The sequence below is a fragment of the Pavona decussata genome, unplaced genomic scaffold (genome assembly GCF_977016875.1).
Source record: "Pavona decussata unplaced genomic scaffold, jaPavDecu1.1 SCAFFOLD_186, whole genome shotgun sequence".
In the NCBI taxonomy this organism is placed as follows: domain Eukaryota; kingdom Metazoa; phylum Cnidaria; class Anthozoa; order Scleractinia; family Agariciidae; genus Pavona; species Pavona decussata.
The window spans coordinates 1,241,441-1,252,500 of NW_028145595.1; the positions used below are offsets into that span (position 1 = coordinate 1,241,441).

At 35.3% G+C, this 11,060-nt stretch overlaps 1 protein-coding gene across 1 annotated transcript in view; it reads left to right on the plus strand.

Annotated features, from left to right (window-relative positions):
- The first annotated feature begins 4 nt into the window (after positions 1–4).
- LOC146462610 (solute carrier family 71 member 1-like) overlaps positions 5–11,060 on the plus strand; it is a 21,218-nt gene continuing 10,162 nt past the window's right edge. The window contains exons 1-4 of the mRNA XM_085085449.1: positions 5–254; positions 4,586–4,675; positions 7,198–7,260; positions 7,837–7,964. Coding sequence (XP_084941575.1) covers positions 147–254; positions 4,586–4,675; positions 7,198–7,260; positions 7,837–7,964 — 389 coding nt within the window. The 5' untranslated portion in view covers positions 5–146. The remainder of the gene's footprint in view (positions 255–4,585; positions 4,676–7,197; positions 7,261–7,836; positions 7,965–11,060) is intronic.

Below are 11,060 nucleotides of genomic sequence, written 5' to 3' on the forward strand. Positions count from 1 at the left end.
TGTTTCATTGTAACATATGCTCTGCGCAGTGGCCTGATTGTAAATGAAAGAGGGACATCACCAAAAAAAGCCAAGGAATATATGCATAATTTGTTTCTTATTTTATTGTAATTAGAAAGAAACAGTTTGTCCTAAATGTTCCTCCGATGCATAAGGTGATAATTGGAAAAAAACGCCTAAAGAGACTCGTTTCTCTTCCTTCAACGGGAGCGAGGAAATGGCGATCGAAAGACTCCAGAGAGGGCACTGGTTCGGTAAGGTTTTACAACAATCGTTTTGAGTTTCAATGTTGTATCTTGTTGTGTAACACGTTTTGCATTGGAAATATAACGTAACCTCTATAAGCTAACGTCAATCATAGTGAGATTTTTGTACTGCACTTGCTGTCAAGAAATATTTCACAAAATCTACAAGCCACGAAGTCAGCGAAATGAAATGAAATCTATACTTGCGTGTTTTTAAATATTCCTTTAATTTGTGAACATTCAGAGTAACTGAGCGTTTATTGAAATTATTTTATATTGTTTTAGTATGATAGTTATCCCATCAAGACCTCTCTTTCAATTTACCTGACATAAAAAGTCTATACTGACGAGAAAAAGCACAGTTCACGTTAACGTATAAGCTTACGTAGATTCTTGTGTAAACAACATACAGATAATCTTATAGTCGATAGCTCTTTAAAGTCACTTATCATCGATCATCTTTAATAGTTCTAACGGCGTTTCAGCCATTTTAGGAGGTAATTTCCATGTACATTGTGTTCTTTCCTTTGTTGCTCTTTAACACAGGTAGCTAAAATTAAAGGTTCCATTTCTTCTGGCCCTCATTGTAAAGTTTGTCATAAATTATTTAGCAGCACAATCCATTTCTTATTTTGAAATTCACTTATATGCTTACTGTGCTTTCTTTTTCTTATCTCTTTATATAATTTTCTCCAACTGATCTTCTTAGATCTGTTGGATTTTCTGCTTATCTTCTTAATTATAAAGGAGATTAACAATTTTGAAGAATTTGTTCAAAAATTTAGTAATTTGAGAGCAAAAATTTCAGCAACCTAAATTTAGAAAGCAGTGTGTCTGGTGTTTTGACCAAATTCTGATAAACAAGACAATTTCCAGTGTTACAAATTGAGAATTATAAGTTTGTTCATGCTTATTAAAGCAGCTATCATTGTCCAAAACTCCTAATCTCTGTTATCTAGCATACATGCGAATTTGATGTCATTTCAAAACTCAAAAATGTTCATCTGTCAACAGAAACATAAAATAATTGTCTAGTTTTGTTATAAATTATTACCCCAGTGCAATAAAACTGTTGATTGGTGCCTCTGGCCAGAGACAGTGTAGGTAGTAATGAATTGAAACTTGAATGTGTTAGGCTAGAGTTTTCCAACTTCTTGCATTTTTGTTTTCAAAATGCGCTAGAACAGATAATGAGTTGCTCTTTTCAAGAATTGATTTGATCTCTTTCCTCTCATTGTTCTAAAATTGTTTTGTAGCTATGTCATTGTGAAGGTCTTATTTCACCATTTTTAACCAAACAGGTCAAAAACCCCATGAGACTTCCCCTTTAAGGAAATTATTGCAAGCCTTCCTACTTGTAAATTTAATGCTCTCATCTTGTTGTTGCTTTGTTTAGTGTGTATTATATCTAGTCTACCCCTCTAGAACGAAGAGGGGAGGGGTGGGTGAGGTGCAGCTATACTCTAGAGCGTTCGAGCTCAATCCCCTCTCTGACCACCAAATGGACTTTTTTCCTAACTTTCCCCTGTTCAAATCCTTGGCTGCACTGTGTAAATAGCCAGTTGGCAAGCCTCCTGCCAGTTGAGATTTTTAAAAATGTTTTTGTTCAGTTTGTTTAGTATGTCCCCAATTTTTGGGTGGTACTAAAATGATCATCATGTCGTCGTCGTCATCGTCATCATCATCATAAACATCATCATCAGTGATCATCATCATCATCATCATCATCATCATCATCATCGTCATTATAACCACCTCTTGTGAGCAGCTGTTTGTCCATAATCCCATTCCCCTTTTTCCCAGTCAAATATTATTGCTGAGTTTTCTTCTAACTGACCATCCCTAAGCAACCACTTCTAGGAAGCTTTATCAGCTGTGGTTAAGCATGACCACACCGGGAAAAAACATGCCTTGGCCTAATTTGTGATAAAGTATGGCAAGTCATTTGGTGCTTTGTAAAGAAAAAAACAAAAATTGCAGTTGAAAGACTGAACTTTACATAAGCTTTAGTGCTCAAGTAAATATTGTTTATAACTAGTATACCGGAACGGCAGTGAATGCTGCCTTGGGGAGGCAGGTGACTGCTGTTATGATGAGAATAAGAAGGGGAGGTTGAAAGAGTTGAAAATGACCAATGGTGCTCATTTGAAACCGGAAAACAGAGTGATGACAAGAAACGTGTAAAACAACGGAAATGTGTACTTAATGACATGTTGAAAGTACAAAGGAAACAGAACTTACAATTGTATTTGTTTGAAACTGTTAAATATACAATAAATTGTAGTGTGATTTTACTTAACGGTGGAACAGACTTCTGAGTTATACTTACTGTTACTAAGTAGTGAGCGTTTCTAAAACGCCCTCTATTAGAGTGATTACATAAAACCCGTGAAACAGCGTGACATACAAGGCTAAAAATATCGGACATTTGAAATGTTGTTTCCTGTTGCACTTGTTTATTTGGTGAGATAATGAATCTAGCTTTTGTTTTACGGGGCGTATAAACAAACACCAAGAGATGAAGTTTGGAACGAGGCGTATAAACATGCACCAAGTGATCAAGTTTAGAACGAAGTGTGAAAATTCACACTAAACGAAGCAATGGAAAACTAAAGTTTACTGACCTTGCAGTGAATACAATGGTTCGAGTAAATAAAAATCTGATAGAAAATAAAATGTTGTTTACATGTCAAGCATGTCATTGAAAACGACTAACATCCAGTAAAACATTTGAAATGCGTTTGTTATTCACATATTCATGACTTAAGCTGAGCTAAAATGCAGTTTTGCCCTGCTGAAAAAAATATAATCAGAAGATTGCACGATTGGAATTAAATACGCTGTCTCAGCGATTTCGGTGCGGCCGGCTTCGAGAGTTCTAAAACATGGCTAAACATGAATGATTCTTCTACAAATACAGTCCTTGTATGCATTATTTGCTTTTCGCATGAGGTAGTGTTCAAATTATAGTGTAAGTACGTAGCTTGAGTGCCTACGTTTTGTATTTAAAAATGAACAAAGTTGGAAATAATCAACGCAGATAAGCTTACGTAATCAACAACACAACTTTCAAGAATTTGCCTTCACTTTTACCTCGAGGGTTCTCGAGGATATACCTGACGCTGAAATTGCAAATATATTGCGTTCTGAAATTAAAAGAGATTCAGTTTAGAAAATATAAACGAAGTAGAAACATTCCGCAAAATCAGGGGCATTCAAAACGACAAAAAATACTCACCTTGATTTCTCTCCCTTGCTCTGTCCGAAACTGGAAAAAGCAAAGCAGCGCGTTGCTTTGTGGTGCCCACAAAATTAACCACAATTCCTTTTTCCTTTGATCTTTGCGCGACCACAATCCTTTGCATTTTGCAAGAAAGCTCTCGCAAGGCCCCATAAGTATATTTCTGTGCCGATTAGAGTTGCTGCCTTGCTCGGTCGCTTCAGGCTCCCTCGCTGCAGCAGCAACTAGAGTTTGAATAAAACAATGAAACTGTTCTTAGGCCCCGTTCAGACTAGGTGCTGGTTCCCAGTTCTCGGGCACGGTCACAAGTCTCAACAGAGCCTTTTGTCGGTGCCCAAGCAAAAATCTGGGCACCGTGCCCGGGCACGGGCACTACCTCCAAAGCTAGTACTCGGGCACCATTCCTGGGCACAGGCACTGGTGTGATTAGGATTTTGTCAGTTCCCACGTTTTCCCTCATGCCTCCTTACGATACAGCAAACAAAATGGCGGGCGCTAAATTGACGAAGGAGAAAACGATTGCTCCTTGGCCACCTGGGAGTCTAAACGACGTCCTTTTTAGTGCCTGGGCACAGAGCTCCGGCAAGGGCACCTAGTCTGAACAGGGCCTTAGTCTTTGCTGAGATAAATCATTTTAGTATACAGTGAAACCACTTTATTACGGACACCAAGGGGACAGGAATAAGTGTCCGTATTATAGAGGTGTCCGTTTTAGAGAGGTAGGCTTTATATGGATTTTGGTCGCTCCAGGACCAAGTGAACTGTCTGATATAGAGAGGTGTCCGTACTGTATTTATAAATTTAGGTTACACTGTATTAGAAAAAATGTGTCAAATTAAACTTGTTTCTGGTCGACAGTTACAGCTATGAAAAGTCACCTAACTTTCATTCAAACTGACAAAATGGGATATTTGATACAAAATCAGATGTACAGTAGGTCGCGTGTTTTCATGAAGTGGTGGGCACACACTCTGTAAATGCAACCTAAAAAAATATTCAAGTTCAAGTTGTATAAAAAATGACCTTGATTAGTGTAACACTATTAATGTGCTTATCTGTTCATAATACAATGTAATGCCTATCGATTTTAATTTTTCAGGGATTTGGAAAGCCAAGTGTCTACCATGCAACAGTGGTCATCTTTCTAGAATTTTTTGCTTGGGGCCTTCTTACGTCACCAATGCTAACAGTAAGTTGAAGATGGGGTGTGATCATATTCTTGTAAGCTTGTTGTGTTTAAATGAAAATTCCCTGGTTAATAAAAAATAACGGAACCAATACTTTTTTTTTTAGTCAGGGTGATCCCAACAAAATATTGTTATCAATGGAAGCCCTGACTACAAAAGTCCTCGGTGCAAAAACATGCAGAGGGAAATATAAATTTAAGATACACTGTGTAGAAAATGTAACACAGTTACTCGAGTTTCACGCACTAAGCGATCATCAGACTGTACTGTTGGAGATTGTAGAGTTATAATTTAACATGACACTGTTCTCTCCAAATACATCTGGGACCAGAAGGATAATGGCGCCAGTTACACAATCAAATGGTCCATTATCAAACGAGCAAATCCGTATCACGGACATCCTCTCGCTGCAATTTGTGCTTATCTGAGAAGCTCTGCATCCTATCTGCTTTAAAAATAAATATTTTTAAGAAATTACGATACTACCATTGTAATAAAAATAATTTCTTCTTCATCGATTCAGTGCTAACTAAAGGTACATGTAAAAAATTGCTCTGCCAGGTTGACCTTGGGACTACTTCCTTATTAAATTTAAAATAGTTTAGTAAAAACTATGGTACTTGATTAATAAATACATTTCCTTGCTAATTTGAGAATGTGTTTGTTTCAATGACCTTCTAGAGTGTCCCATTTGAGGTCTTGTAATGCAGCGTCTAATCAAAAGCACGCACATTCAGACTGAATTTTTGGAATTTTGAATAATTGCATTATCTCATTGCTTTGGAATACCCCCACTTCTTGGCTCAAAGTCTATGCACCCCTTCCTGCATAAAAGTGTGATGTCACAAAAAGTCATATTACATGTACTTAAGTGCAATCTGGGGGTGAGATATTTGGCACTTTCATGCTCTGTTGACTCCATACCAACCCATCTAATTTTACCTTTAGTTTGTTCGAAACCAAGGTTAGAACTGAAGCAAATTTGGAAGGGTTTGTGTAGACTCTTCAGGGGAAAGAAATGCCAGTATCTCATCCCCCAAATTATTGCAATGAGATTATATTATTTTTTGCAAGTGGACATTTTCAATAATTATTGTTCTTTTATCAGATATCTCTGTGATAAAATAACAATTTGTGATGTCATCACTTTAGAGGACTCCATTTGCCCCCAGCTGTGTTTACCACAGTTATGCATACTAATTTTCTCCACGCTGTATTCTGTCTTTGAGAATTACCAAGTGATTTGCCAAATGTTGAAATTTTGAGAAAACCTTTTGAACTGGTGGACAAAACCATACCTTGTGACTATTCAAATGAAAGCTACTGAGCAGTGCATTCATTTAATGTTTAAATGTTCATTTCAAAGTGTGGGGCTACTCAAATGAAAGCTACTGAGCAGTACTTTCCTGTGGTGTTGTTTGTTATGCTGTACTAGGTGGTTCCAACTTTTGAGTCAGTGGATGAAATCCTGAAAACGTGTATCATTCAGATGAAAGCTATCAGACTGTGCTTTGCTGTAGTACTGTTTTGCCTTATTGTAAAGTAAAAAATTGTAAGTTGTAACTTCGAGTCTGCAATTGGAAATCTTTTAGCATGAAAATTCAGATGAAAGCAGTTGAACAGTGCCATAAGCAATGTTTGTTATACACCTTTTACTCTACTTCGGATTATTAATGAGAGGGGAAAATACCTTTGTTTAGAGATCATGCAGCTTTTGGCGGTAACTGTTTACAAGAAATGTATTTAATTTAGCCTTGGGAGGTTGAGCGCTTATCATTATAAATTAGTGTTTTGCTTGTTATTATCTTAATAAATGCAGACAAATAATTTGCCAAGGTTGGAATTATTTGACTGTAACACCTTAATTAGAATCAAACCTTTGTTGAGAATATCCTTTCCTTGGTTGACCTCTCAAATCCTTTTATCTTGGACGGTTTGCCCACAATTTTGAAACACATTTCTTTCAAGTTATCACCTTGTCAATTGATTTTGTCAACTTCTATTTATTTTGTTGTTGTTAATATTTACGCTGAAACTTAGCTACAGTGAACATATTGATCTTCTGGGTCAATACAACAAAATTAATTTGCTGTTAAAGAACAATATAAAATATAAAACCTCTTACTCAAGAGCATCCAAGTTCAACAACTGAAAAACATAGACCTTATTCCAAAATGGCTACCATTTTAATATTCTTTTGGTTGTATTCAAATTAGCCCTTCTTAAATCCTGTTATCTCATTCTTAAGCTCAAAAATCAAAAGAATATTTAACCACGAATGAAGTAAGAAGGGCTTTTTTGAATGCAAACAAAAGAATATTGAAATGGTGGCCATTTGGAATAAGGTTTATGCCATATTAATTTATCTTAGAGAAACAGCCTATTATCATGGGTACAAATCAAAACATTGGCTTGAGGGGGTGGGAGATGCTCCCAGCCATTCAACTTATCCACAAAGATCATCCAAAACACTGGCAAGACATACATTAATTAATTCTTCTACATCAATAATTTATTTTCCCAGGTTTTACATACTACTTTCCAAGAACACACTTTTTTAATGAATGGATTAATACAAGGGATCAAGGTAGGACATTTTTGTTTACATAACATGTTATTTTTTGATGTGGTTTAAATTTGCATTTGGCTTGGAAATTATCAAACCAGGTTAATGTTAATTTTTTTTCATTTTGCACATACTCGTGTCTATAATCTGGAGCAAAGGAAAATATGAATGTCAAGCCATAAATAATAATTTGTTTTACATTCAAAGAATCCTCTTTGTAAATGTCCAGCATTTGAAATGGAATCTTGAAGATTTCTCTGAAAATCTTTCCGTAAAAGACACTTTAATAAAAAAAAAAAAAGTTCAAAATACTTTGCAAACAATTATTGTCATTTTTGAAATACTTTAATGCTGTAATATAAAGAAAAATTCACAGCTTTACACCATCAGTAAACTAGGGAAATTTCTACGGTAACTCTGAAATCTCACTGGCAATGTTCAAAACTGACATGTAAATTTCAAAACCTCATTCAAATTTCAAAAATACCAGTCTTGCATGACATAGATTGGCTGTAAAGCACAAAGTATTTGAAAGTTTCCCTTTTTTTTTTGCAGTCTGATTATTAATAGTGGAACTTATTTTTGTTTATTTCTCAGGGAATTTTGTCATTTCTTAGTGCACCTTTAATTGGAGCTCTTTCTGATGTGTGGGGCCGCAAATCCTTTCTCCTTGTAACAGTATTCTTCACGTGTATACCTATTCCACTTCTTAGATTTAATCCATGGTATGTTTTATTCACGGGGTCGGTTTTTCAAAACTCCTGAAAATTTTCCGGGCTATAAAACTATTTTTTCAAATCTGCTTGTTACTGAATGGTGTTAGTTTTTCATACAAACTAGCGCCATGTGGTTTTTTTATGTTTTTAGCTTTCAAAATAATTAAACATCAAATTTCTGGCAGGCAACAACAGCCTGTAAAATAGTTTTTTGGGCCTGAAATGTTTTAGGGGCTTTTGAGAAATGCACCCCAGGCCCTAGATGTTCAAAGAGCTGTAAACTTTATCCAGTGGATGAGTCACTTTCCATCTGATAAAATATACTCAAACTAATACATTTTATCTGCTGGATAGTGATTTATCCACTGGATAAAGTTATCCGCTCTTTGAGCAACTGCAGCCAGCTATTTAAATACTGTTGTTGATATAATAATATTGTTATTATTAATCCTGTGTTGAAGCTGTTTGGTGGTACTCGTTTTTACTTTTGTATACAGACAGATACATGTAGGTTTAGACACAAATATCCAGATGTTTTTTGAGATATTATTTTATAAGTTCCTGGGATATTTAGAAAATGTCAGGATATTGCTATGGAATATTCAGGACTGTTAGAGCACACTCCATGGGTTTTCTGACTTGTCTCAATGATTTGCCCAAAATTTCAGCCTTTTTCAAGCATTTTAGCTTTGGTCCAAGCCAGCAATAGTATATTTTATCTAGCGGTCTTGCTCTGGAACAATGTATCCCACAATATTAATGCTGTCCAGTAATCCAATATGGCAGAGGCAGATATACACGTGTTACAAGAAGAAAAATGTTTATGACATTGGTGGCTACTTTTTAAGGCATTGACTTTGTTAATCTTTAGACTGATCATTAAAATTATATTAAAGATATTTCTTGCATTCTTATTGCTAAAAGTAAAGTGTTGTTATACAGTGTAGGCACTGTAAAGCAGAAAAAACAGCTATGAGTATATTTTATTCAGTGACTAATCGCATGGTAGAAAATCATAAAATTTATAGCCTTGTTGTTGAGTTTTGGAAGTCAGCAATTTTGCCTGTCAGTATTGGAAATATTATTGTACATGTACGCACTGTTACTGTAAAGTACTGTGAGTCATATATGAATGTAATTAAACTGTATCAGGTGCACGTTCAGTTTTGATTGCATATAGGTCATTAAATTCACATTAAAAATTATCTTTAAGAGAAGTTAATGACTTACATGCCGTCAAATTAAGATACCTACAAAGATATTTAGGGAATTCAACCAGATATTAAGGGGAAAAAATTGGGATATTTGGAACTTTCGATGAGAATTTCTGGAAACCTACATGTATTTACACCAGTTTTCAATATATTTGTACCTAAGCCTACAGACAAACAATGTGGGGTGATGTTTCTTTTTACCAAAGTACAGAGTGTATTATTGCAAGACAGGACAACAGAGAATTAGGCACAGCAGTGTAGTAGACTTTATTAATTTGAGACTGATCATTAAAATTACATTTACTGGTAAATACACTGTAGAGCAGAAAGGGCAGTTGAGTATATTTATTCGGTGACTAAATGCATAATTTGTAGAAAATCATAAAATGTCTTATCAGCCTTGTTGTTGAGTTTTGGAAGTCAGCAATTTTGTCTGTCAGGATTGAAAATATTATTGTATGCACTGTTACTGTAAAGTACCAGTTGTCAATATTTGACTATCAGTATGAACATAATGAAACCGTATCTTGTTGCATGTTCTGTTTTGATCGCATATAGGTCGTTAAATTTACATTAAAAATTATCTTTAAGTGAAGTTAATGACTTACATGCTGTCAAATTAAGATACCTACAAATATATAATTTAGGGAATGGAATAAATATGATGGAATATTTTAAGTCTGGTGAATAAATGTAGCTCAGTGGTAGAGCATCCGAACTAGTAATTAGGTCTTAGGTTTGACTCCTGATAGGAGCGCTCAGATTTTTTTTTCTGAGTATGCATGTGTCACTTATTGAGAATGCATCATTCTCATATTTAGGGAATTTACCATATATGTAGGGGAAAAAATCAGGATATTTTCAACCTTTGATGAGATTTCCAAGAAACCTATTTATACCAGTTTTCAATATATTTCTACCTAAACCTATAGACAGACAATAGACCCTTTGCATAAATGGTACCCAAATTTAAATAACAACACTTGATACATCCTAAGCCTCGTGTTTATGTTTCCAGACAAAGGATTTTTCACATGAATATGAGGCTTAGGATGTATAAAGTATTGTTATTCAAATTTAGGTGCCATTTATGCAAAGGATCTATGTGGGTTGATGTTTCTTCTTACCAAAGTACAGAGTGTAATCTTGTAAGACAGGACAGCAGAGAAGTAGGCACAGTAGTGTAGTAGAGGGTTTCCCAGCGACATACTCAACCCTGTAACTACAATATCAACATCTATAATCTCCCACTGTTTTTATTACATTTTTTACAGTACTAGTTGGGAGAACGTGTTAAAAAAATCACGACATTGTACAGTTGGTGATCAGTTCCTTTATTCCCTTTATCTGCATTTTTGAACAAGTATTGATATTGTAAGGCTAAATTAGACCTGTGCTGGTCTATATCGTCTCTATTGAGGCTTTAAGGGTTAATATTTTAAGATACATACATAATCTTTATTTAAACACAATGGCTTTCAAAACTGTAAGCTTGTGTGGTCGTGTGTATAAGCGTGAACTAACCTAATCTACATTAGAATATTTCAATCTACATAGAATATTTCAATATCAGAATATTTCAAGTATAGCAAATACAATGGTTAATTAACAATTATTCCACGAGCGCGCGTTGGATGAGATGATAGATAGCCAACGAGGCGCGTAGCGCCGAGTTGGCTATAATCATCTCATATCCAACAAGCGCAAGTGGAATAATTGTTTTATTAAAAACGATCAAGAAATGTTGCTAGACCTTACTGAATTCGCTGTGCAAGAATAACTAGAAGACAATTTAATGGTCGCCATTTCTCGGCCATGGTATAATGGCTCATATACCATGGCCGCTAAGCCAATCAAATCCCTCGAATTGCATTATACAATGATTCAGTTT